The 25550-nt window shown below is 48.9% G+C and overlaps 2 protein-coding genes across 6 annotated transcripts in view; both read left to right on the top strand.

Moving 5' to 3' along the window:
- The window catches only part of METAP1D (methionyl aminopeptidase type 1D, mitochondrial), a 43679-nt gene extending 30950 nt beyond the window's left edge, over positions 1 to 12729 (top strand). For 2 of the 4 annotated variants that reach the window (XM_074548491.1, XM_074548489.1), the window contains 4 exons: positions 1917 to 2080; positions 10530 to 10627; positions 11300 to 11347; positions 12230 to 12729. In XM_074548491.1, the coding sequence (XP_074404592.1) occupies positions 1917 to 2080; positions 10530 to 10627; positions 11300 to 11347; positions 12230 to 12393 (474 nt within the window). In that variant the 3' untranslated portion in view covers positions 12394 to 12729. Of the gene's footprint in view, positions 1 to 1916; positions 2081 to 10529; positions 10628 to 11299; positions 11348 to 11614; positions 11755 to 12229 lie in introns of those variants that run through there. The other 2 variants (XM_074548490.1, XM_074548492.1) reach the window with 2 other exon arrangements.
- Positions 12730 to 16495: 3766 nt separating this feature from the next.
- On the top strand, positions 16496 to 19422 carry DLX1 (distal-less homeobox 1). Of its 2 annotated transcripts, XM_014264998.3 has the most exons (4): positions 16496 to 16808; positions 17325 to 17524; positions 17876 to 18029; positions 18368 to 19422. In XM_014264998.3, the coding sequence occupies exons 1-4, from the start codon at positions 16496 to 16498 to the stop codon at positions 18436 to 18438; spliced, it is 738 nt and encodes a 245-aa protein (XP_014120473.1). In that variant the 3' UTR covers positions 18439 to 19422. The 2 variants fall into 2 exon arrangements, with proteins under 2 accessions (XP_014120473.1, XP_074404597.1); XM_074548496.1 differs by having other exon boundaries at positions 17876 to 19422.
- Positions 19423 to 25550: the final 6128 nt, after the last annotated feature.

The following is a 25550-nucleotide window of genomic DNA, read 5'->3' as shown; positions in this document are numbered from 1 at the left end:
TTCTATAAAGTAATTAAATAATACTCAGGTTGTTAAGTTTAAATACCTAGCACTGTGTACAGATTATCTGAACAAAAAAATCCATTTCAGCGCAATTAAGATGGTAGCATTTCATAGATGAAATACAAATTTTATAGGCTTGAAATGTGGACTTGAAAATGTGTTTTAGTATAGAGACAATAGTGTTATCCATTGCTGGATCCTCAGCATACTGCAATTTTCAGCCTATTGTTACCAGATTAATGTTTCTTACAACTTGGTTCTTTCACTGAATTTAAGGAAATAGTATATTACATTTGCTGTGGTTGTAGTTTATTAACATCAGAAATATGTAATTGCAGCTGATGGGCTGCAGTAAATATTATTATTTGGTTTGTTGTTGGTTTTTTTGTTGTTGTTGTTGTTTGTGGTTTGGTTTTTTTTTAACTCTCCCGTGTTTTATCTGTGTTTGCTTTTCCAGGATTATGATGCTTAATGTTGGGGGTTTGTGTGTTTTCCTTCCAGAGCTAAAAACAAACTAGTTTAGTCTAAATATGAACTATCTACTTTAAAACCTGCCCAATAGGTATTAAATAAAAAATAAAAATTATTTTATGGTAGTCTGAACTGGCTGAGGAAGGTGTAGAGAAGAGGATTGCAGCTGCTTTTTGCCAGAGCAGTAGCAACACAGTTGGGCCCTTGCTGGCACTCACCTTTCTTTAAAATACCCCTTTTTCCTAATGGCCTGCATTTTCTTTATATCTCAGCTTGAAGACAAACCTGGCCTTGAGATAAACTGTCTGTATTGTGGGGTTTTTGGGGTTATGGGTTTTTTTTTTTAGTTTGGAATCAACCAAAAAGAATGTGAGTCTGTCTTTCACAAATAGCTTGCCAGTGGCAAAAGTTCAGTGGTTCAAGCTCGGTGAGTAATTAGTTGTAGAAGGATAGTTGCCCACTGTTTGGGGGAGAAAAAATGTTTTAGAAGATCAAAACTGTGCACCATTATAATTTGTCTTTTTGTAGGGAAATATGGCTTGGTCTTACAATTATGGGCCTGCCTGCCCTGTGCAGAGCTGCAAACCCCATTTTAATGGTGTGTTGCAGAGCTCCATAGTGCATAGCCAGGATTTCTTGTGCTCAACAGAGAATTTCAGGAGGCTAACATTTAAAACCTATGACATTTCAAAGGAAAGGAAAAAAAACAATATTTGTAATTAATTCAACAGCATGTTCCATTTTCAGAACATGAAATTTTTCAGTGCCATGGCAGTACATTTATTCTCTCAAAATTCACCTCTGGAAATCAAAAGTAAAATTCAATGTTAATGCCACATTGTAGCTTAAAAATTAGGTTAAAGAAAACATGCAACAGCTGAGAGTGGATTTGGTCCTGGGGGTCACTCTGGCTGTTGGTAGCAGGGCATGGCTCTCACTCAGAGCTCCAAGGGGGGCTGCTCCCTGCAGACACTCACTCCTGGCAGCCACCAGCCGGTTCCCCAGCGCTGGGCTCAGGCCCTGCCCCTCGGGGCGCAAGCAGGTCCCTGGCTGCAGGGCAAGGGGCCGCCATGGGTGGGACCCAACAGCCCCCAAGGCCCCCTCAGCCCATCCATGACCCCCACCCATCTTCTCCCAGTAATCCTCATGGCCTGTGGCTGAGCAGTGTCACTGCCTGGTGCACTGCTGGGCACTGATGCACAGCTTCTGCTATTCTTGAATTTTTAATTGGCAGCATTGGCAACCGTTAGGCATCTTGCAGTCTTTCAAGCTTTTTTTTTTTCCTTTGCAATGTTTTGCTTTTCCAGTCTTGCAAATACGACTTACCTGTCTATCTGTTGCAATTTATAGCTTGTTCCTAGAAAGAATGGATTTAATTAAGACAATGGTTTGTTTCTGGATGCAAAATGAGAAAATGTCTTTGCATTTCTGTATATGTTTAGGTGTATTACAATGGCTACCATGGTGACACTTCTGAAACCTTTTTGGTGGGCAATGTGGATAAATCTGGTGAAAAGTTAGTGGATGTTGCCAGGAAATGTAGAGATGAAGCAATTGCAGCTTGCAGACCAGGGGCTCCCTTCTCTGTAATTGGAAACACAATCAGGTAAGCCTTATATTGACAAGTAAAAGGAGGGCTGGCAAATGGGACAAAGGTTATTGGTGGTTTGGTATAAAGCTGATGACATGTTTTATGATTCAAAACCATCATTTCAGTCTGATATCAGTATGTGAACTGCCAAGCTATAATGTTGTTCCTTGGATAAGAGGTATTTTTTTTAAGTGAATTACACTAGGGTCAGCAAAGATAACTGTAGAAAAAGAAAAAGATATTCATAAAGTAAATTTAAATTAACAGATATGATTTGCAGTGGGCTTTTGTTTATTTTTTATTTGTGTATGACACTACACCACATCTGTCTAACGGTGTAAGACAGTTAGAAACCATTGTTTTCATTGACTGTTACAAAGGAATTAGTCAACGTAAATAAGCTCTTTGTTTAAAAACTACGAAAATATTTAACTCGAGAGCTTCTGATCTTACAAAGAGCAGTGCCTGCTAACGTCATAGGGAAAAAAGGGCTGACATTCAGAGATTTTTCCCTATTTTGCATCTCTTCTAGCCTTCACATAAATGCAGTCATGACTCTTCTGCTGATGGCTTTAAATAAAAATGCGGCTTCATTTTTTGAAGATACCTATGGATTATTTTAAAATGTTTGCCAAAAGAAAGGAATAGACATATATCATATACATTTCATTAAGCAATACTTCTTCGGACTGCTAATGGTCCCAACAAGCTATTGAATTCACTCTGATTACTTAAAAGCTGCAAGGCTTAGTCACCTTGAAAGGATGCTGCCTTTTTTTCCCTTTGTAAATCTTCAAATACTTTAAGAAAAAAAGAGAACAGCAAAATATCAGTTAGATGTATTTATAGCTTTAAAAATATTGTAACAGAGTCTGAATCAAACTTTAGTAAAACCTCTTTGGGTTATATCTGAGAAGCTTTTATTGAAGACTTTGTATAAAATTGTGTTTTTGACAGTTTTAAATTATAGGCTAACTAGCCTGGAGAAAAAGGATAGTGTCTTTCTGTTCTTTCATAGGAAATGTTGAATCAGACCCCTACTGGGAAAAGAAATTTAATGCATATCTCACTATCTTACTGTCCATGAATATAATAGAAGTGAATTCAAAATGTAGTTTTATTTTTGCAAATGGGATGAGTCGATAGATGCACCTCATATTTTTGAACACCTAGGGTTCAACAAATTTACTGGTGGTGCTCTTGCATTTTAACAAAATTTATTCTTGAGTAGAAGGGGGCACAGAACACTGGATTCTTATTCAAGCATTCTATCGAGCTCTGCATTCATGGCTGTGTCTAAAGGGCATGTCAGCCTTTGATTCTCTCTGAGAGGTAATTATCCTTTTCCTGTCACGGAACAACAAATGATAGCTAACTACAGAGGCACATTTGCAGTAGTCACATTCATCAACTGCAGAAAAAAAATTCAATTTAATTGTGCAACACAGCTGCACATAGGCTTTTTGAGCATTTCTGTTGTTCTCCCTGTCTTGCTATTCCTCCCTCCAGATCTATTTTTTAAACTTTTTTTTCTGGTTATTTTTTCCCCCTTTTTTGTCTCTTCTTCCATTTTTACTCTCTGTACTTTCTTGTTAAAGTAATTTTCTTTTGTGGCTCTCATTCTTTTTTCCCCATTGAAGGCTATGAATGTAGAAAATTATCACAATTACTCATATAATTGAGCCTCTTTGTAGCAAGTGCAACTCCAGTAGCCTTTCTCCATCATGAAAATGGTTTCATTATAGGGTTTTTCATATTCTCTGACACCATCTACACAGAGGAACAGGCGTGCAGATGAGATGTACTAGGAACAGGGTAGATCAGTAAGGTCACAGTAGGAATAATTAGCTCTGCTATGGAAAGAGCATCTAGGCCTTTTACTGCTACATAAATGTACTGTCCATGGCTTTTAGTCACAAAAAAACTTACTAACAAATGGAGCTCCCGCCTACTACTTTGAAAAAAAGATTTGTATCAACACTACAATTTTCCATCATTAAGACTAATAACACAGAGCCTAGTATACATCAAGGGGAATAAAAAGAAAAATCTCACATTCAAGTGGCGGCTGGGTGCTGACCTTTGTTCCCTTTTTTTGTGTTCAACTTAACTCTTTACAAAAAAGAGCCACACGCCACACCAACACGCAGGTGAACTCCAGCTAGTGCTAGCAAAGCATGGCATTCAGTTGGAAAATCTGATAAATCTCCATGCAGGATAATGCATTTCATTACAGATTCACTACATTAATTCTAGCTGGTTTTTTTTTAAAAAAAAAAAAAAGGAAGAAGAAGAAAAATAACAGAGTTGAATGTGACATTGGATTTTTGCTGTGTTGTTGCAGAGGTCAGTTTCCTTGCAAAATGTAAATATATAGTCAGTGTCCCCTTTGCAAGGCAGATTAATTGAAGCTAGTAGCTATTCAAAACTGCATATGAAATAGCAGGTCATTAACTTCATTTCTCAAGATTTTATCGTGTTGGCGATTTAAATGCGCTGATTTGTTTAGAACTACTGTAACACTCCCTTTGCTGAAAGCTCACCTTGGCTTGGTGAAGCTGTGTGTTTCAGGTTATTTGTCATTTGACATTTGCTTACAGACAGACATATAATACATATATATATATATATATATATATATATATATATATATATATATATCAAGTTTCACAAGAATTAGATACTATAAATGCCTGAGAACAAGCACCTAACCCAGAAGCTGAAAACATGTAGGTCCATCAGAATGGAAATGTATCTAGGTTTCTTTCATCAGTTTTTCTGTAAAGGTGCTCCAGTCATATCCAGAATGCGTCTTATGCACAAATAATGAGAATATTTCCTTTCTACAGTAGGTTTCAGAGTAATTATATCTCGGAGTAAGTTTGCAGTCAATATTCTGGCATAGTCTTTGTCATGGAAGCTCAATAGCTGACACTGAGTATTTCCTTGATAGCAGCTCATTCTTCCATCGGCTACAAGTTGCAAATAAAAGATTGCATGGATTCGTGAGTTACTTTGCTTAGAAAAATTTGAGTCATTGCTAACCTCTTTCTACTGGAAGACGTATCAAAACTATTGGTCAGTTCCAGTGTAAATGAAATTGGTCCCTATGGTCCATTCTCTTCTACCGTTTCTGACATTTTCAGACAAAAATGTATCCAGTTTGAAATCTGCTTTTTAGACAGTGAGTCTAAGTGCATGAAAGTGTTATGAGTGTAGAGAGGTAAAGAACTTAAAAGTGATGTCGTTAAATAAACCAAATTTCAACTCCTACAAAAAAATAGTAGTGATGAAAGTATTAATAAATGGCTTAAAATGTTTAACTAGTAAGTATATGTTTTGATATTAATTTAGAACAATATAAAGCAGATTTTTAAAAAAATCTGTTTCTATCAGATTATGCACATTTAAACAATAAGTGGCTCAGGCAAAATAAGTCATTTTAATGTCATCTGTGATAGATTTTCCTTGACAGCTACTGTAAATTACAATTACACTGCTTCTCTCTGCACTTGAAAGTAAGCATTGCAATAAATTATCTTTTATTTCAATCCATCATGTCTGCTTTCAGAAACGGAGAACCTCAAATAAAAGTTCAGCACTATTGTAAGAAAAATACAGTAATTTGTGTTCCAGTTTGAAACTAAAATGTACCTTTCTTTCAAAAAACAATTGTTGGCTTTCAAAAATATTACTAATTATACCTCAACATTTATTGTCATTATAGGGAATCCCTGAACTTGTGCATTCCCTCAGTCTAGGATTACTATTTCAGAAAAAAACCCTACTTGAATATTTTCCCTGTAGAATTTTGTAATTTCCCAAATTAACTACTATGGTACTATTCAAAATAGGTTTTTATCATAAATAAATAAAGTTTAGGATGAGTCTGGTTTCAATACTTAAAAAAAAACAAGTATGCCATTCAGTGGCCGTTTTGCTACTAATATAGCTAAGACAAACATGATTACTTCTAATTAAAAAAAAAAATCAGATCCCTACATAAGAACACAATTATCATGGGGCTGTTACCAGTTTCAGTGTTTCTCATGTATTTTCACTGCCAAGAAGTGTAAGACAAATTTAACAACTTCTGCCATTCATGTCATGCTGCTCTGAAGGACTGTTTTGGATAAGGTTTCATCCCTGGTAAGAGAAGCTGGCAGTGTGGGAGAAGGATTCCTGGCTGAGGATCAGTTCACCAGGGTACTTGTCCTTGGCAGCAAAGCAGTCTGTGCCATCTTCTCCAGTCAGTCAAATTCTTTCTTCCCTTGTGCCACCACAGAGCCCAGAGAAGCAGTAGCTATCAATGCTGAAAATGGGATTGTTTCACTTTTTTTTTTTCTCTTCAGTGAGTTCTAAGAATACTAGACCAGACCTACCCTGAGGAAAAAGTGACAAAATTTGGTAAAAAAAGGAAAATGCTTCTCTAGGTGCACCTACAGGTTATCTCAGAGTACAGGTCCCCAAGGAAATTCTTTCAACCTGCTTTTCAGCTTAACAGGAGGGATTTATCACCCAAGAGCTCCTTTGAGGGGAAGCTTGAGTATAGGGGAAAGCTTTCTAGAGAGTCAGTCCTGCCTGTTCCTCCTTTGTGGCAATTTCCCTGTTAGGCTGCTGTCAGGACAGCAATGCATGTCTCCACACTTATCCCTGCTTTCAGAGAATTAGCTGTTGTCTGGCAACATGGGAAGAGGATGCTCAGATGGCAACTGACACCTATCTCTCCTGTCTCCACTCTCTGAAGCACAACACCACCCTATGACAGGCTCTGACAATGGCTTCAGGAGGATTGCTTGGCCCTCAGTGATGTTCCTTTACTGCTGATCCGTGCCAGTGCCAGACACTTGGCCTGGCTTTGCCATCAGCAAAAGAAAGGCAGCACTGCAGCTCTCTTGACTCCTCAGCCACTGGGCTAGAACACATGGCAGAAAAACATAAAATCAAGTACTGGGCTCACTAAATAATTATGCTTTTAATCCTGCCCAATTCACCTCTGCCCGAATATGCAACAAAGATCAATATGTGTGATAATAAATGTTGTCAATGGGTATTTTTAGCAGTGATTATTCTGAATAAGCTTTTTTTCCTCTTGATTCTGTCTTGTGAGGTGTACCTCTGCTGCCCCAGCATTTGCTCTGAAGATGATTTGCTGGGATGTTCCCCATTCCAAGGGGAACTAGCACATCCTTTCCTACAGCAGATGCCAGGCAGCCCAGCTCAGCCATGCCACCCTCTGCCTCCTGCCTTCACTGCTTTCCCACTTGCAGTCAGGCCTCCTCCAGCTGTCTAAGCTTACTCTGCCTGTCTGCAAGAAGCATCTGATGAAGCTGGAGCTGCAATTTTGTAAGATTGTCTCATGAGGCAGCTGCAAAGAAGGGCCACCACTGACAGGTCCTGAGCTGGGCAGTGAGACAGTGAGACCAAAATGTTGAGCTGTTGTCAGCAAGAAATGGTAAATTGTGTGCAAAAATGCTCTGCTCTCTGGCATCTTGATTTTTTAATCAGATTCCACAGCTTGGGAATCCTGGAGACTGGAGAGGCTAACCAAGACCAATAGTTCAATTCACTCTTCTCAGAGCTGTCTCAAGGTTACAGCCAACATGTACATTTACAGGATTACCTTTGCAAGTTGTAGCTAGGATTAGCAGCTTTGTTTTGTTATGAAAGCTGGGTGTTTTACTGTAACTCCCAAAGGAAGTAAGAGTACACTAGGATTTATTAAATACTCCAAAGTAAAGCTAGTAGTTGTGGAGAGAAATGCCTGAAGTGCATGCAAATACTAAAACCAGATTGAAAATGGTTGAATTTCATACCTGCAGCTTATTTTCTGTGTGTTACTGCAGGTCTGTTGACCGTGTTACATTTTATGTAGAGAATACCAAGGCTCTGGATGTAAACAAGAGGGAAGAAGGAGGGGCACAGTGTCTGTCAGTGTAGATGTCAAAGCCCTGTGAGCTCTGGGATCCTCTCTTTGATCACAGACAGTAACCACTGAAGTACTAATGCTAACAGAATTGTTCTCAAGCTGTTTGGCAAGAAAGTGGTAGAATTCACCATTGAGATGCATATGAATCATTACTTTGACTGCATGAGGACAGGATACTGTTGTAACACTGCCTTCTGTGTGCCCTGGTGCTTTTGTGCTTGGTGCCCAACACACAGCTCCTGCTGCTACTGCCACCCTCCTTGGCAGCAGCTGAATGCTGAGGCTGGAGCTTCCCCTGCTTACTGCAAAGTATGTAGCCATGGTGCTCAGAAGAATACATGCGCAGAGAAAAACTATTTCTGTTTTGCTACAGAACATGGATTTTTCTGGAAGAAAAAATCCAGTAGTAATACAAAAAATTACCATGCTCTGTCCTTGGTCAGGGTACCATGTAAGAACATCAGCAAAGCTGAACAGTTAGTGTGATTGTTTATGATTTTGCTAAAAGACTAGCAGAAGAAGATGAAAGAATACTTTATCATATGTTGCATGAATGTTGCATGAATGACTTCTCCCATCTCTCCTCGGAGAATCACTTCACTCATATGGGAATCATCATCTGCATTGCTCTAGGCTTGGTCACTGGAGATCTTGGATTTTGTGTATGTTTCTGAGGAATCTGGCTTTCTAACTCATCACCATTCCCTGTACTTCTTGCTCGACCTTCAGCGGCATCAGAGCCAGCAGGCCAAGTCTCTGACCCAGATATGGGGAACATGATAGAAAGGCAGGAGAGAAAGTATTTTCCATCTCTAGTAGGACTTCCCATTGCATAATCCTTCGTGATTTCTTTTCAAAATAATTGATGTATAAAGTTTATGTATACATAAATTATTTATAAAGCCTGGACTTTTGAGTGCAAGCAAATTAGGGCCCAATTTCTAGCTTTATCGGTAATCCTCTTTGCCAGTACTTTGGAGTTTGGGGGTCTGTAAACCTGAAATTTCTATTCTTCTCCAGAGCTAATGAAGAAATATGATGAGTCTTTTTATCAGAGCAATAAAAGGGTAGAAAGTAACGAATCCTGTTAAAACATCTTCCAAAGTCTGAACACTGCAGCATTAACCAACTCTACTCTCTCATTGCTGTTTAACTGTGGTGGAGCAGCATGTCCCTCAATTGAGTGGCATTAAATTCTGGGACAATGACCCATGGGCACTGGAGCCAGCACTGCAGAGTCTGTGGAGCCTGGTGTGCAAAGGTGATTACTTTGTACAGCAAGCTGAGGCCACTTTGCACCTGAATAAAAGCTACCCCATGGGGATTAACAGGCTTTAATTTCTGCAACAGCTTTACCTTTAGTTGAGTTTTCTAACTTTTCCAGCTTTCCACCTGTAGTGAAACTGTGAGACAGCATTTCCTAAGACATAAATACAGACAACTTGAAGTTCTGCAGGGCCTACCTTCATTCATAAAGAAGCAAATTAAGCTTTTAATGTTATAGGCAAAATGTCTTCAGGCTAAGTGTGTTCCTGTCTTGCTCCTGTTTGATTTTAGAAATAGGATGGAGGTGACATGCAGGGACAAAGGTAACTTTCTTGACACTTCTAATCCATCTCCAGATCTTTGTGAATCTCTGCATTTTTCTGGTTTGGAAACGAGCCTGTTGGCTGAGCTACCTCAATCGCTGTGTCCACCACTGCTTGAGTACAGGGTGACCCTGAAAAGTGAAGCCTGCAGACATGGGGTGGGCCAGCAGCCATGTATCTCCAAGTCCTCCAGTTTCAGGGAACTGGGAGAGGAATTTTCTTTCCTACCATAGGTAGGGATCAGTGCTCAGCCATGGTCCTGGAGGCAGTTCTCAGAGATGCTTCTCCCTGAGGCAGGCCATGAAAGGCAGGCCAGATCTCGGGCAGAACTGAAACACTGTAATTGTTATGATTTGGTTTTGCCTCTGTGGCAATAGATTCATTAGAAATACATTGTTATTTAGCATACATCTATTTGCTGAACTTTCAATAGGTTTTTATACTAAATGTTTAAAGTATTATGAAAGCAAAGTAGTAAGGCTCGTAACTCTCCCTGTTGGCAGCAGGAGCCCCTTCTGCAGGAAACCCAGTGCAGTCCCCTGGGTATGCAGCCCAGCACAGACTCTGCACTTCCAGAGAACTCAGCAAAGGCTGTGGTTTGGTACTGTGCTGAGGCTTCGTCTGCCCAACTTGCCAACTTCATCTGTGCCATCTTAAAATGAGTTCTCAGTGTGCTTGTGGAAGAGGTTACCCTCCATCGAGCAGGGAGACAACACACTGCTGTTTTACTTAGAGGGCTGGCACGGGAACCACCAGCCTCTGTTGGCAGGCGTGTTCACTCTGAAACCTAACAATGGCTCAGCCATGCTCCCTTCAATGCCTGTCTTTCGGAACGCTGGCAAAGTGGTGACCCAGGGTCGGTAGCAACGCGGTAGCAGGGCTGGGGCCGTCTAGCGGGGCTGGTGGTGAGGCCACGCACCCTGACAGGTCCTCTTTGCCCCCGCAGCTCCCTGGCATGGCAAGGTGGCTTCCAGGTCTGTCCCTTCTTCGTCGGCCACGGCATCGGGTCGTACTTTCACGGGCACCCCGAAGTGTGGCACCACGGTAAGCGGCCCCCACCCGCCGGGCCCGTCTTCCCCCGCCCCGCTCCGCCCGGGCGATGAGAGGGCTCCGGGGAGGGGGAGGGCGGGCGGTAAAGCGAGCAGAGCCCCCCACACACATCCACACACACACACGCACACGCACACGCACACGCTCACGCTCACGCTCACGCACGCTGCCGGTCCGGCGGGTCGGGGGATTGCCGGTGGGGAGATTAAATCGCTGGGAAGCTGGAGGACATCCCCGACCCCGTTTTCTGAGGTCGCGGGGGTATTTATGAGGACGAGCCGCTGGTTAGCGGAGTTGCCGGGGCAGCTGAGCGCCGCGCACCGCCTGCCCCGCCCGCTCCGGGCCGCAGCCGCCCTGTCCCGCGCCTCCGCATCCCGCCCGCGCCCGAGCCACGCCGGCAAAGTTTGTCACGGGGCAAGGAGAAATCCCTGCTAAAAATCCCTGCTAAAACGTTAAAGCTCCCGGCCTGGACGGAGCCGCCGTCGGGGTGGTCTCACTGCGGCCGGGGTGGGATCGCTTTCGGCGGGTGCTCCGGCTCATAACGGGGCTCGGGTGCACAGTACCTGCGAGCTAAAAAGGGGTTTAAACAAAGGGCTTGTTTGCGTTCTCTTAAAAAAAAAAAATACCCAAGATGCATAAACGCGGGTTTTTTTTTTTCTTTTGTAGCCAATGACAGTGATTTGTTAATGGAAGAGGGAATGGCGTTCACAATAGGTTAGTAACTCTCTGCTATGGCTTTCTGTTAAAAAGCACACACGAAGCAGCCCAGATCCGTAACATTTCTTTATTGGGATATAGAAATAACCGTGCAGACAGGGGGACGTCGGTGAGATTGACCTCTTAGGAAATAGATTAAAGTATCATTTTAAAAAATGCATTAGGAACTAGCTGGATTAAATAATTTTCAAATTACAAGATTTAAAGTATGAAATGTTAATTATAAATTTTGCTAATATTTGACTCCTATTTCTGGCAAGGCAGAGACTCTGCCAGCACATTTAATTTGAGGAGGGTGAGAAGGATGCGATCGTGTCCCCGAAGCAGAGCAGCCTGGTGGCACTTAGTCATTTGCTGCCTTCTCGAGCTGCTGTTGGGTTTGGGGACTGCGGCGGCGGTAACCAGCCGGAGCCTCGCCCCGCAGACTGATGGTGCTCACTTCCAGTCGTGGAGAAGTGCTGGGGGAAAAGCCTTCGTTCTCACTGTGTGGCTAAATGGCACGGCAATTAGAAGGAAATAAGAAAATTGTTGTTTTGCTGATTTAATGAACATTTTAAGCCTGTTTAAAAAATTCAAATATTTAAAACTATCTGTTGTTTATAAATGTGGTTGGTGCTTTGGTTATTATCCACACGGTCTTAATTAAAGCTTGATTAAAATTCCATGTTTTTACAAAAGAGGAATGGGCAACTTCCTACCTTGCTATTTTGTCTTCCTTTTTAGTTCACATTTTAGTGTATCAAGAGAATGCCAGCCCAGGGAGATGGGACCTGTGTGGATGGGGAGCTACCTGCTGAGATACCTCCTGTTCTTGATTGTTTCATAATCCACACAGGAGTGCAACTAACTTTAGAATACATTTTGTTTTTCTTGATACAGAGCCAATAATAATGGAAGGATCCCCTGAATTTAAGATTCTGGAGGACAAATGGACTGCAATTTCTGTAGACAATAAAAGGTGCCTGATTTTATTTTTTTGGTATTTCCTAAGACATGGAACTCATCACTGCCAGCCCAAAAAACCCAAAGAGATGATTTTCTAGGCATGGTGAATGTGTATTCCCCCTCATAACTGCTAAATGTGAATTTCAGATCGGCACAATTTGAGCATACCCTGGTGATTACCTCAGAGGGAGCAGAAATCCTCACTAAACTGGTGGAAGAAGCCTAAAGATGGAGCAAGGAGTGGAGAGACTTGCTGTACTTCTGGGATTTCAAGTTTCACTCGGGACAGGGAAGAGGTTTCTGTAATTTCTGAGGGGAATGGCTGTTGCATAAGTCACTCCAGGGGACAGAAAAAGCAATTTGAGGTGTTGGCTCTCGACCTTTCTGTTTATAACCTGGTGAGTATTTAATAAAAGTCTTTAGGTTTTTTGTGACCCTTGGAGCAGCCAAGCATAGTCTGCAAGTGGAAAGGGTTTGGGTTATTTGGGGTTAGGTGCAGAAAGTGGGGCCCCTCTCTTCCAAATCCTATGTGGGGCAAATGGATATCAGATTATACAGTCTTTAGGCAGTTGAGAGGACAAAGAAACATAGCATTTTCCCTTTATAGCTGAGGTATGGAGTCAATTTGTCTTCATTGAGATTAACACAGTGCTGTTTCCCAGGCTGTAACTTCTACTAGGACGGAAAAAAGTTTCCTGAGAGTGTCAGGCAGAGGGAACAGACTCTTCCCAGCATCATTCCCAGCAGCAATCCCCTACTTCTTGCCTCTTTTTACACAGCACAAAAAGTGATTAAAAATGAGATGCAAAGCACACCTCTCTGGGGATCAATAATTGCCCTGCTTGAAAAATTAGCCAGTTTGGGGTAATCACTGCTCTGTGGTGCCCATGTTAGTTAAGGGATTGGCACTCTACAGTTTAAGCATTTTATGGAGGCAGAGGAGTTTGCAGTCTGGAAGATGAGTCCTGACTCCTGCCCAGAGTTTGGAACCGATGGACCTCACGAGCTGCAGTCTCACTCGGCCCTGTGCTCTCTGCAGTCCTGTCCTGGGCCTGCCAGGTGTGCAGGGCTTGATTTGCAATTTAGCCACTTGCTGACCGCCCTGCGGGACCAAACAAGTCTGGCACTGGTATTTGGAGGCTACCAGAGCAGGACCTGGGCCTGTGAAACGTGGAGTAGCCTTGGAGATAATTAAAGGACTTCCAGAATTTCTCCAGGCCCACGGCAACAGCAGTACAAGTGACTTGGCCCTCATTGCAGGCAGATGGGGTCCCATGCTGAGGGCTGGCCAGTTGCACATTCAGGCAACCAGAGTGGCTCAGCACTGGCTCCCTCAGCGGTCCTGGGCAGAAGTAAGCTGCTTTCTTACAGCTTTACTCTGCTGTTTGCTTTCGTTCAGGTACAGTGAGCTCTCAGCTCTAATAGTTTCTAACAGCAGCTTTTCAAAAAGCAGGCACCCCCCTCCCTGAATACGGCTAACACCGCGGGGCAGCCACTCAGCTTCATCCTCCCGAGAGGAGCTTGGAAGGCCATAAAACCTGCAAAACAAACGATGCAGCCAAGTTTACAAATACGCAGAGATTAAACAGTGCGAAGGACAGGCGGCATTGCCTGGAGGGGCATGCGTTTTGTTCCCTTACGTTCCATCGCCCAGCCGCGCTGCCCCTTCTGAAGGGCACTGGGGGCAGCAGGGTGTCCGGTGCGTCCCGGAGGCGCAGCAGAGGTGCCTCCCGTGGATTTTGGCCACGCCGGGAGCCCTTGGATAGCACCGCAGGTGCCATGTTCCTCACCATCGTCTGCCCTTTGCCTCCTGTCCTGCTCTTACCGCGGCGTGGGATGAGGCGGGAACGGGGCGACCGGGAGCGGGGAAACCCCGCAGCCCGCCGTGGGGGGGCTGTCGGCAGCTCCTGGTAATCACTGCGCCCTGAAGTCCCGCCGGTAACTCTGGCGGGACTGCGAGTTTTACCCTGCTGCGGAGCGCTGGCGGCCAGGCGGAGGCATTGATAGCGCACCTTTGTAATCCTAATTACGAACGAGACTGGAGAGATGTCTCGGCTGTTCGGGGACAGCCAGCACAAGCCCATCATGCAGAAGGTGTTGCCGGGCCAGCACCATGAGAGTCCCGACGTGACTCCAGTTGCTCCCGCGGGGTCGGGACGTCCCGTGGCCGCGGCCCCTCCGCGCCCGCCGAGGCCGCGCTGACCGGGACCGCGGAGGGGCGGGGGCCCTGCTCTGCAGGACGGGGGCGAGCGGAGCCTCACCGACCGCTCCGCGGGGCTTTGGCGGGGTTGGAGGGACTGTGGTTCGCCCTGGGACTGCCCCTGTCCGGCCGAGCGGAGCAGAAGACCGCAGTCCCGGCGGACGCGGAGCGGCTTCCCTTTTGCAGTTGTCAGGCTGAGGCCGGCGAAGGTGCCGGAGCTGCCCGGGCGCCCTGTTCCCTGCTCGGTCAAGCTCGCTGACCCGCCTCGGGTGGTCACTTCCATGGCCAGAGGGGCAGAGCTGTTTGGCGGGGGTACCGTGTGCGTGCGGAAACACCGTCACTGCCCCTTCTGCGCCAAGCCTCGGAGAGTTAGTGAGAATGAACTTCGCGCATTGCGAGCAAAGAAAGAAAAAAAACAAAACCCAAAACATTGAGGAAAAAAAAGGGGGGGCGGGGGGGGGTAAAAGCGTCGTTAGGAAACGGGCAATTAAAACCGACAGAGCCACTAATGAAAGGAGAGAAAAGAAAAGAAAAAAAAAAAAAAAAAAAAAAGGGAGCAGAGGGGCTCGGTTGTGCCAGCTTTGCACAGTTAGGGGCCGGCTGCTTCAAGGGCCGCGCTGCCCGAAGGATCCTGAACACTACGCGGGCTCTGCCGGGGGTGCCCAAGCCCCGCTGCCGGCGCTAGTACCTCTAACGACATCAACGCTGCGATTTGTTTTGAATGTTCATTTTTACTGGTGTTCTCCCTTTGCCAAAATGTGCTTGATTACATAGATGTAGTGCAGTGATAACTGCGCACCCTAGACAGCCTAGGTGTAACCGGGAAAGTTCAGCCCAGGCCAGATCAAATCCCAGGCTGTTTAATGCTGGAAGGCTGCATGTTGCTATTAGTGTTAAATATATGGCTAATTATGCGTATGAAAATTAAACATCAGTGTTATGCTAATGGGGCCGCCTTCAGCTGTGGATCAGAGCACTTGAGACTAGCATTTAATCAAATGAATCAGTAACTAATACATCTGCACGTGTGAACTTTCACAAGATCATTTTCCTGTTACAGTCACACCGCAGAATTATGAAAGAAATAATTATCAACACTTTCTAATTATCTAGCAAAGTAATTTGGGATTCATCGTGGGCTTTCTGGGGAGGATCTCCTAAGTCCCACCTCATTTACCGCTCACGCACGCGGAAGTTTTCATTTTGAGCTCAAATGCGCCGTTGGGCCCTTTCAGGGGGACTTTGGTTGGATCGCTTTTTCCCCTTTACAGCAGCGGCGGCAGGAGCCGGGCGGCGCGATCCGGAGGTGCGGGCGGCGCTGGGACCCGCGGGCCGGGGCCGAGAGCCGCTGCTCGCCCGCGGGGCCTGGCGGGCGGGGGCCGCTCGCTTTGTCCGCGGGTCCCACCGCGTCTGCCGGAGCGGGGCGGCAGCTGCAAGAACCCCCGCGGCCCGCCCAGCCCGGCGGAGCGCCGCTGCTGCCCGCTCCGAGCCTTCCCGGCGAGGGGCGGACAAGGGCGGAGGGGGTTGCGGTGCCTTCCGCCGAAGTCCTGATCGGCGGCGGGAGCGGGCGGCCTGCGATGGGAGAGGGCTCCTGGGCGGCTCCGTGCCGGGGCCGGCCGGCAGCGGGGCGGGCGTGCGGCCGCCGCCGGCGCTCGGGCAAGCGCGGCGCTGCCAGCCCGGCTCTCCGCGCTCACCGGGGTCCGGGCGAGCCCCGAGCGCCTCGGACCAATCCAAAGCGATTATGCAAGACGGCGGACCAATCAGCTCCGCCGTCTCATGAATATTCATAGACTTGGCTGAGTCAAAGCTTTTAGGCGAGTTTGTGTAGATCTACAGCATCATGCTTAGACTTTTCAAAGAGACAAACTCCATTTTCTTATGAATGGAAAGTGAAAAACCCTGTTTCGCTTAAATTGGGTTCTTTCCTGTCCTGAGAAACACAACAGACCCCAAAAAGGCAAGCTGAAGAGAGAACACACACACAGACCAAGCGACAAGAAATGACCATGACTACCATGCCAGAGAGTCTAAATAGCCCCGTCTCAGGGAAGGCTGTCTTTATGGAGTTTGGGCCGCCCAGCCAGCAAATGTCTCCTTCTCCCATGTCCCACGGACACTATTCCATGCACTGTTTACACTCCGCGGGCCACTCTCAGCCTGACAGCTCGTACAGCACAGCTTCGTCCTTCTCCCGACCGCTGGGCTACCCCTATGTGAACTCGGTCAGCAGCCACTCGACCAACCCCTACATCAGTTCAGTGCAGTCCTACCCCAACAGCTCCAGCCTGACTCAGACCCGGTTAGAGGAGACAGGTAGGTGCACTCGGCTTTGGGGAGGGGGGGAGGGGAGGAGGGAAGGCAAGGCGGGAGGGAGGGTGTTGTATTAAAAAAAAAAAAATCTATCGGGGGAAAAAATTAAATTAAATTACAAAATATTAGTCAAGAGAGGCTGAGAATCACAGGGGACCAATACACAGAGCGCACAATGCTTGGCTGGAAAAGAAACCAACCCAGATGTGCACGTATTAGTCTTCGTAATTATTTATTGCGTAGCGCTATAAACAATGTATGCAATTAAGGGTAATTAAACCTAAACTGCAGCCTGTAAAAATAGCAAACTTTCGCTGGGAAGAAGCCTGGGCTGCCATAATCGCCCGGAGCCTTTGTTAGCGTTACTCGAGCTTCACTTTTCTTCCTTCTCATTATTGTTATTGTCGATGTTGCTGTTGTTATTGTTACTGCTGCTGCTGCTGCTGCTATTACTGTTACTGCTATTATTGCTATTGCTGCTATTATTATTATTTATTCTGCGTCGTTTGTTGTTTGTAGGGGCCGAATCGGAGAAAAGCACTGTGGTAGAAGGAGGGGAAGTTCGCTTTAATGGGAAAGGAAAAAAAATCCGCAAACCCAGGACTATTTACTCCAGTTTGCAGCTACAGGCTTTGAACAGGAGGTTCCAGCAGACTCAGTACCTGGCTCTCCCCGAAAGAGCCGAGCTCGCAGCATCTCTGGGACTCACCCAGACCCAGGTACAGCTCCGGCCCCTCTCCCGTGTCCCCTCCGTGTCCCCACCGTCGGCGTGGGAGACCACACGCGTAAGGCGCACGGGTCAGAGCCGTGGGCAGCGGGGCCCGGGGCGACACCCGTCCCGCCGCGGGGCGCTCCCGGTGCTGGGGAAGCCCCCGCAGAGCCCGCTGGAGAGGGCCCAGGGGCTCCTGCTGGGTGCCTTGGAGTCACAAAATAACACAGCAGTCGCGGGGGGAATGAGGGAGAGAAGCTGGGGGGCCGCCGGGTGCGGGGGTCCGTTGTGCCCTGAGAGGGATGGAGGGGTGCTGGACCGAACCGAGGGATGCTGAACCCTGCTCCGTTCCCCTTTGCAGGTGAAGATTTGGTTTCAGAACAAGCGCTCCAAATTCAAGAAGCTGATGAAGCAAGGAGGGGCCGCCCTGGAGAGCAGCGCCTTGACCAACGGCAGGGCTCTCTCGGGCAGCTCGCCACCCGTGCCTCCAGTGTGGAATACCACCTCCGCCTCCGGTAAGGCCTCGTCGGGGACCCCGGGCACCTACATCCCCAGCTACACATCGTGGTACCCTTCGGCCCACCAAGAAGCTATGCAGCAGCCGCAACTGATGTGATTATATATACGTTTTCCCCTAATGCAAGCACCATCGGTCCCGAAAATAATTAAAATTGTTACAGGAAAAAAAAAAACATACAAAAAACCAAAACAAACCAAAACAAAACAAAAAAAGAAACTAAGTCAAATAAAAAGAAATTAAAAAAAAAAAGAGGGGAAAAGAGAGAGAGAATTAAAAAAAAAAAGAAAAGAAACCGAAGCAAACAAACAAACAGGAGGTCTCTTGCCCATCCAGCCATTAGGACGCTGCACGGTAGCTCGGTGCAGGAGAGCACAGATGTGATGCGGGCCGGTTCCCACCGCTGACAGCTGACGGAGCGGCCCCGAGCACCGCACAACAGCCTGGGAGCAGAGCGAGCGCCGGCCGCGGCTTTGTGGGACAATCAGAAAAAGATGTCTGGGGGGCGGGGAAGCCCTCTCCTCTGTCCTGTCTGTCTGTCTGTGTCTGTTGAAATGTAGGTCATTTATTTACTACTCCGATCTGACCGTTTCTTAAATTGCAAGGGGGAAGGAAGCTGTACAATTTACCAGTGCTTCTTTCCCGCGACATTTTCTGTACCTTTCACTATTCATCTGTATATTTTTTTGTTGTTGTTAAAAGGGGAAGATAGGGGGTTTATTTATTGATTTAAATTACCACTATGAGAGTGCTAGAAATAAACTCAGCTTGCTGAGTGTACTGCGTGGACGCACAGTTTAAACAAAACCACAGACGGTCCGTCGTCCCGTTCCCCCCCCTCTCCCCGAATAAATCACCGCGAGGGAAGGATGCGATTTTAACTTTTACAGTAACTTTTATACTTCGCTGCTGTGGAAAGTTTTGGTCCGAATGATTTGCATTTCTCGAGTATTTAACAAAGGAAATAAATGCACATTGTTTGGTACTCTGAAGTGGAATTGCAGCAGCTGCCGGCGCTTTGCTGAGGTGAAGCAAGGCGCAGAGGACGAAACGAGAGCCCGGAGGGCGGCGGGGGGGACCCACCGGGAGGGCGGGCGGGCGGGCACACCCGCGCAGTCCCGGCGCGGCCTCCCCGCGCAAAGCCGGCCCGAAGGTGAAATGCACAAATTGACGTGCAGGAGCTACTCGCTGTACATATTTTATTCTTAATTATTATTATTATTGTTCTGTAAACACGTTGCACAAATTTAGCCTTTTTTAATTATTATTATAATTATAATTATTATTTCTGTTCTGTTTCGTGTGGCTGTAAAACATGATGCTTTGTGTACTGAGATCTTGACATTTTACTTGTGAAATTCGGAAAATGTGATAAACTGAGCTCGGCTGTGTTTAGTGTTCTATATGTCAAAGTTTAGTTTTATATTGAGAATGTTAACTTATTGCTTTGTATCTGGGGGAGAAAATGGAAAAAAACCCACACAAATCTTTGTACATAAGTTATAAAGTTTCTTTGAGACAGTAAAATTATGGTTTGGAAAAAGAGACACGCATGCTCCCTGTCCCGTAGCGCGGCCGACAGCGGGGTCCGGGCCGGGCTACGCGCTCCGCGGCGGGACGGCGGTGGCCGTGACCGGGAGGCGAGACGGAGGAGCGACGCGGCCCGGACAGGGCAGCCTGTCCCCGGCGCGCCCAGCCGGGCCCAGCTAGGCGGCGGCAGCCTAACTCCGATGGTTAATCGGGGGACCCTCGGTGGAGGGGCCGCTCGGAGCCGGGGGGAACCGGGCACAGCTGCTTGGGACGGGAAGGGGATGTGCTCAAGCCGGGAGAGCCCCGGCCCCCGTACCAGCAGCCGAGCCGGCTGCCTGCCCAGGCGTCCCCCGGGAGGCGAAGCTGTGCCGGTATCGCCGCGGTCATCCAGCCCCGGACTGAGCCGTGCCCGCTCCCGGGCCGGCTCAGCGCCGGCGCAACCCGTGGCTATTGCTGGGCTGGGTAAAGCGCTGCAGAGCGGAGGAGCCGGCAGCTGCTGGGCTCGCCCGGCTGTCCGTGCGCGTCCCTGCGCGAGGGATCGGCTGTGCAGCCCGCGGGGGCTGCGCTCACTCGGCCCGAGGTACGCACCCGCTCCCCGGTGCGCGGCGGTGCAGCATCCGCCCTAGCGCACACGCGGCGCGGCGGCCCGCGGGGCGCGGAATCGCACACGGCAAACGCTCCGCGTTTCCCGCAGTGCCGCGGCCCGAGCCTGGTCCCAGGCGGCCCGAAGTGCCGAGCGAGCCGGAGGGCCCCGCGGCCCCGCAGCGCCCCAGCAGCCACACAGCTCCCGCGGCGGCTCTGCCGGTGACCAAACGCCTCCGACCGGGCCAAAGAGGGTTGGTCAAGCAGCTCGGAGGGCTTTAAAGATATATCAGCTTCTCCTAATTCAATAATGTCTTGCTAACAGTTCAAATAGAGAAATTATCAGTTTTCTCTCAGCGAGGCGGTCTTGAGTTAGAGGCTATTATAATTGTACATTTGAAAATGTTAATCTCAATACAGGCCTAATTAATTCTGCCTTGTTGCTGACAAGTAGTTCATCAAATATCTGATTCGAAGATTTTCATAATGAGGATATTAATTAAACTATGAATAATCCAAAGGTGCTTATATTGAAACAATACCTCATTACAATGATTAAGCTCTGATTTCGAATATTATACCTTTACCAATTGTCACCCGGCAAATACAACCTTATGGATGTGCCCGTAAATGGCAAAATGTAATTTTGGGATATATTTTTCCTTGTTGGGGAAAAAAAAAAAGTGCCCCTCATTTTCAAACACTTCTGAAATAGGTTACACACAGCTTAATGATGATCAAAATGACTCTTTTCTGCAAAAAAAGACCCCAAAGTGCGCGTACAGCTGCAAACCCAAGAGGGTCAGCATCATTTCACTGTATTCTCTTCTTGATTACAAGCCGAGCCCATCAAACACAACATAATTACAGTAATTTCAGGTTTATTTATTCTAATGCAGTTTCCCCATCTCTCTGGTAATTATGAGCAATTTTTTCGCCCAGGGAATCTTTTTGCATTAACAAAAGAGATAACGCACTGAAAGCCAAATTTGCTGTGCATTGAGAAAAGCGAAGAAAAAAAAATAAAATAGGTGCGAGCTGCCATCTCTGCAATTCTCCTATATTGGAGCTCTGCAAATTGCTTGCAGGTGTATGGAGCAGAGCTGTCAATAGGAAGGGGCTTCCAAATTAGCAAATGCACAATGTTGAAGTAATGAAGACAGACTTAGCAAAATTGCCAAACAACAGATACCTCTTTAATATCTTCCACCCAAAAAGAAAAAGGGGAAAAAAAATCCCCTTGGAGTGTCCCTGCGAACCCCCTTGAATAGCTGGGGATGTTGTACATGTGTCAATCTAATTGCAGAGCACAGAGCGGCCCCTGAAACTAGAAAAAAAATCAAATATCAGAGCCCAAGCCCGTTTGCTTTGGGAATTTGCTCCCTTCGTTTGACAGAGGGGGATAAGAAATCCCCGTCGCCGCTCGCTCCGCTGTCCCCGCTGCCGCCCTCCTAACCCCGCTCCTGCCGCCACCGCCACTCTCATGCCAGTGAAAAAGTGCCATGTCCCCCTCGGCACCGGCGCCTTTCCCCTCCTCCTCCCGGCTCGGGACCGGGCAGTAACGCTCCCCTTCGCAAGGAACCGACACACGCACACCACGAAACCACGGCCGAGAACGAGCGCCCGGCGGCGCCGGCAGCCCCCGGCAGTCCCGGGCGGCGAGTGCCCCGCGCCGCTCTGCCCGCGCTGGGCTCCGCGCTGCGCCCGGCTCGGCCCGCGGGGCGCCCCGGCACGGCGCGGCTCGGCTCGGCTTGGCCGTGCCCGGCATCCCGGTCCCCCGGCCCGCCGCCCCGCTCCCTTCCTCGCCCCGGTGCCGCAGCTTGCGGGGAGAATGGGTCGGCGGAGCCGCCGCCGGTATTTCCCCCCTCTCCCGGCCCGCGCCCCGCACACTCACCTACCCCCGCGAGAAAGGAGCCTGTGTCGCCACCCTTACCTTCCGCCTCAGTCCCTGAGGCTCTGGGCACAAGTCTTTGCTTTACAACAAACCAAAGGACCGAACGCGGCTTTTTGCTACGAAAGTTAGAAGAACGAGAGTGTGAGAGAGAGAGGGAGAGGATCGGGGAGGGAGAAAGAAAGCGAAAAAAAAAAAAAAAAGAAGTCGAGCACAATAATAATATCCTGAGAGTGCAAATGTGGATTGAGATCCCCCAGAGATGCACATGCCTCTGAGCGCAGCAGCCTTTTTGCAGCTCTGCTCTTGCAGAATATGACTGAAATTTTCTGCTATATAGCCTCTGTCTTTATAGCTGATGAAAAAAATTGCAGATTATTAGCATAAATGTTTACTCTTCATTACGCTGATGACATTGTGCACTCGAGATCTTGGTAATCTTTGGGAAAATTATGAGTAATTTTTAAAAATTTTAAAGCAGCAGCAGTTACCATGCAATTCAGGCTAATTCTGCGTAGGCTCCAAACGGATATAATTATCGAGGAGTCAAGATGTTATGCTAAAAACTATGCATTGATATTCCCATTTATTATGTACATACAACTTTGACAATGTTGATGCTTGAAATAGCAGGAAATTGTCTTGCGCAAAAATTACAGTCCATATTAGGACATGTGAAATTGCGAAGAATTATATAGTAATTGCAGGCTTTCAGATGGGAGAGCCAGAATGCTCAAACTAGTGCAAATGTGGATAAAATTACAGATCAGAGCAAAAATTAGGGAAAAAAGGGGTCTGGGATTTTTCAAGTTGGCTATAGGATTCCGGAAGTGTCTAATGCCACATGATTGCTGCAGCTTTAGGGGAGACATTCATGCCTCAAATAACTCCTTTTGCCAGAGCCGCTTTAATTGAATTTCTCGTGCTTTCTCTTTTCACCGGGCAAATGAGTAAATTGCCTCCCCACGGTACAAGCCCGGCCGGCCCCGCCCGTGCTCCGGGGGGGCAGAGGGTGCCCCCTCGGCCGGGCGGCTGCCGTGCCGCCCTCCCGGACCAGGCTGGTGGCGGAACCGTCACTTACCCCGGTCGCCCCCCCGGGACCGGCCCCGCTCAGCCGCTCCCCCGGCCCGGAGCCGGGACCAGGCCCAGCCGGGGGCGGCAGGGGGAACCTCGGCGCTGGGACGTGGGGTAGAATGGTCCCAGAACCCCCACCAGGCTCCCTCCCCCTCTCAGCGGCCCTTCCCGGAGGGCTGCGGGGGCCGGGGCATCTCCCGCCCCCCGGTTATCCTGCTCCCCGAGGCTTTGGCCGGCTCCGGGAGGCCGATCCCCGTGCGACTTGTGAGGGGGATCGCGGTTCTCAGCGGTGCCTGCCCCGTCCCATCGGACGGGAAAAGAGCAGGAGAAAACAGGTTACAAACACACGCATATCTCTATACGTGTGCATCTGCGGGGCGTGCGGGAGCGGCCGCACCGCGCCTCTGCGTCCGCCGCCGTCGCCGACCCCCGCACGGTGTGAGCCGCATCTGGGATGCGAACAGCGGGGGAGATACGGACCCTGGGAGAGCTCTGGGAGATACGGGCATGCTGAAGGACGAAAAACCACATCGCATACACCAGGTGCGGACAGCCCAGAGAGGACTGTACGAGCAGAGAGCAAATAAATAGTAATAAATAAATAAAAAATAACTAAATAACAGAAAGAAAGCGCAGAGGCTCCCGTACTGGGTGTGGCGTGCTCTGCTCCCCGACCGCTGGTAGCGTTCCCCCGCTGGGTAGGTCCCTGTCCCAGGGACGCCACGTAGCTGTCGGCATCCTGCCAGACCCCACGGAACCGAGCAACACCCCGCACCGCAATGCTACATCGGACTGGAGACACCGGGCCAGGAGAGACCGGGGCGCAGATGTTTGGGGGGAACTTTATTTAACTGCGAGAAGCGCCTGTGGAAGCGGTGGGGCGGAGGGACAGGGAGCGAACGGGAATCGTCTCCGTCCCGATCTTGGCCGGCGCCCACCGCTTCCTCGTGCATCCCAGACGACTGATTTAGCAAAACTTGTCACCTGCCAATGGGGTGTATCCCACTTTTCCCCCGTTCCGCCCCCCTGCCGTAGCCCGCGGGAACACCGCGCTGCCGGGAGCACAGTTCCTGCGGGACCACGGGGCCGCGGGGCTCCGCGGTGCTGCTCGCCGCGCTGCCGCCCCTCTCCGGGCTCGCCGCCCCAGCGCTTCGCCGTCCGCCAGCGGGGAAGCTTCTTCTCCCCGCTCCGAGCGGGCGACTTGAGGCCACTGCCACCAGTGGCCCGCGGCCGGCAGGAGGGTGAAGCAGGGGAGGGATACGGGATGAGTCGGCCCCGCTGTTTCTTGGGACGGTTCTGGACTCTCGTCCGCATCCTCGCCGCCGGGTCAGCGTCAGCACTGGCGGGCAGCTGCCTCTTTCCCCTTTGTCTCTCCCACTCCCTCCTCTCGCTTTCTTTGCACCCGACTCTCGTCTTCCAATATCCCCCCGTCATTCTTCGCTTTTCTTCATTCCTCCTTCGACCCCCGCCTCCCCTTGCCCCCAAGCTTTCCCCAAGCTTTCAGAAGCAATCTGCCCTCCCGCTTTCCCCCCTTCTTTCCCCCTCCCTCTTTTCCCCCTTCTTTCCCCCTTCCTCCCGACGTGTCTCCTTGTGAGGCCGCCCCCCTCCGCCTTCCCCGGCCCCGCCCGAGCTCCCCATGCCAAGGAAGAGCCTCGGCCAGGCTGGCCATTCCCGACCCCGGGCAAGCTGGCCTGAGCCTTCTTGTCTGCAATGGGATCTTCACCACAGCTCTCTCTCTCCGTGTCCCCTCCAAGAATGGCGGGGTCCTCGTGGTGATGAAGGCCAGTGATCCCTTCCTTCCCCCGCCTTTGCATCTCCGGCAGCAGCGCCTCCAGGGGTGCAGCCCGCAGGGGTGTGCCCTCAGGGTTACAGCCTGGGGGGCACAGCCGGGAGGGGACATCCCGAGCGGGGCGGCCCCAAAGGGTGCAGCAAAGGCCATCAAAGTGAGGTTCAGCTTAGAGGGGTGCAAGGGAGCATTCCAGAGGGGTCCAGCCCTCGAAGGATGCATGCCATGAAGCTGCAACTTGGAAGGGGTGCTGCCTGGAAAGGGATTCAGCCTGGAGGGATGCTGCCCTTACGAGGCACATCCCAGAGGATTTCGGCTAGGCGGGATGAAGCTGAAGGGCTGCATCCCAAAGGGGAACATCTTGAGGGGTCCAGTCCTCAAGGGGCACATCTCAGAGAGAGAGCAGTCGGCGCCTCCAGCCCTCGAAGCACCTCAGAGGGGCCTGGGGCAGCCACCAGCTCTGGCCCTAGCAAAGATCCCGTGCAGGTTACCGGCCTGATTGCCATTGCCGGAGGGGCAAGGCGAAATGTCTCTGGGTCGGGGCTGCGCCCGAGGTGCAGCTCCGGGCACGGCGAAGCCCGGGCACGGCTCAGCCCCAAAGCCCTCCGGACAGCCACGGGAAGCTGTGAGACGGCAGCAGTCTGTCCCGGGTGAGA

This window comes from Zonotrichia albicollis, chromosome 10, assembly GCF_047830755.1.
Source record: "Zonotrichia albicollis isolate bZonAlb1 chromosome 10, bZonAlb1.hap1, whole genome shotgun sequence".
Taxonomy (NCBI): Eukaryota; Metazoa; Chordata; class Aves; order Passeriformes; family Passerellidae; genus Zonotrichia; species Zonotrichia albicollis.
This window is presented reverse-complemented; position numbering and strand designations above follow the sequence as displayed.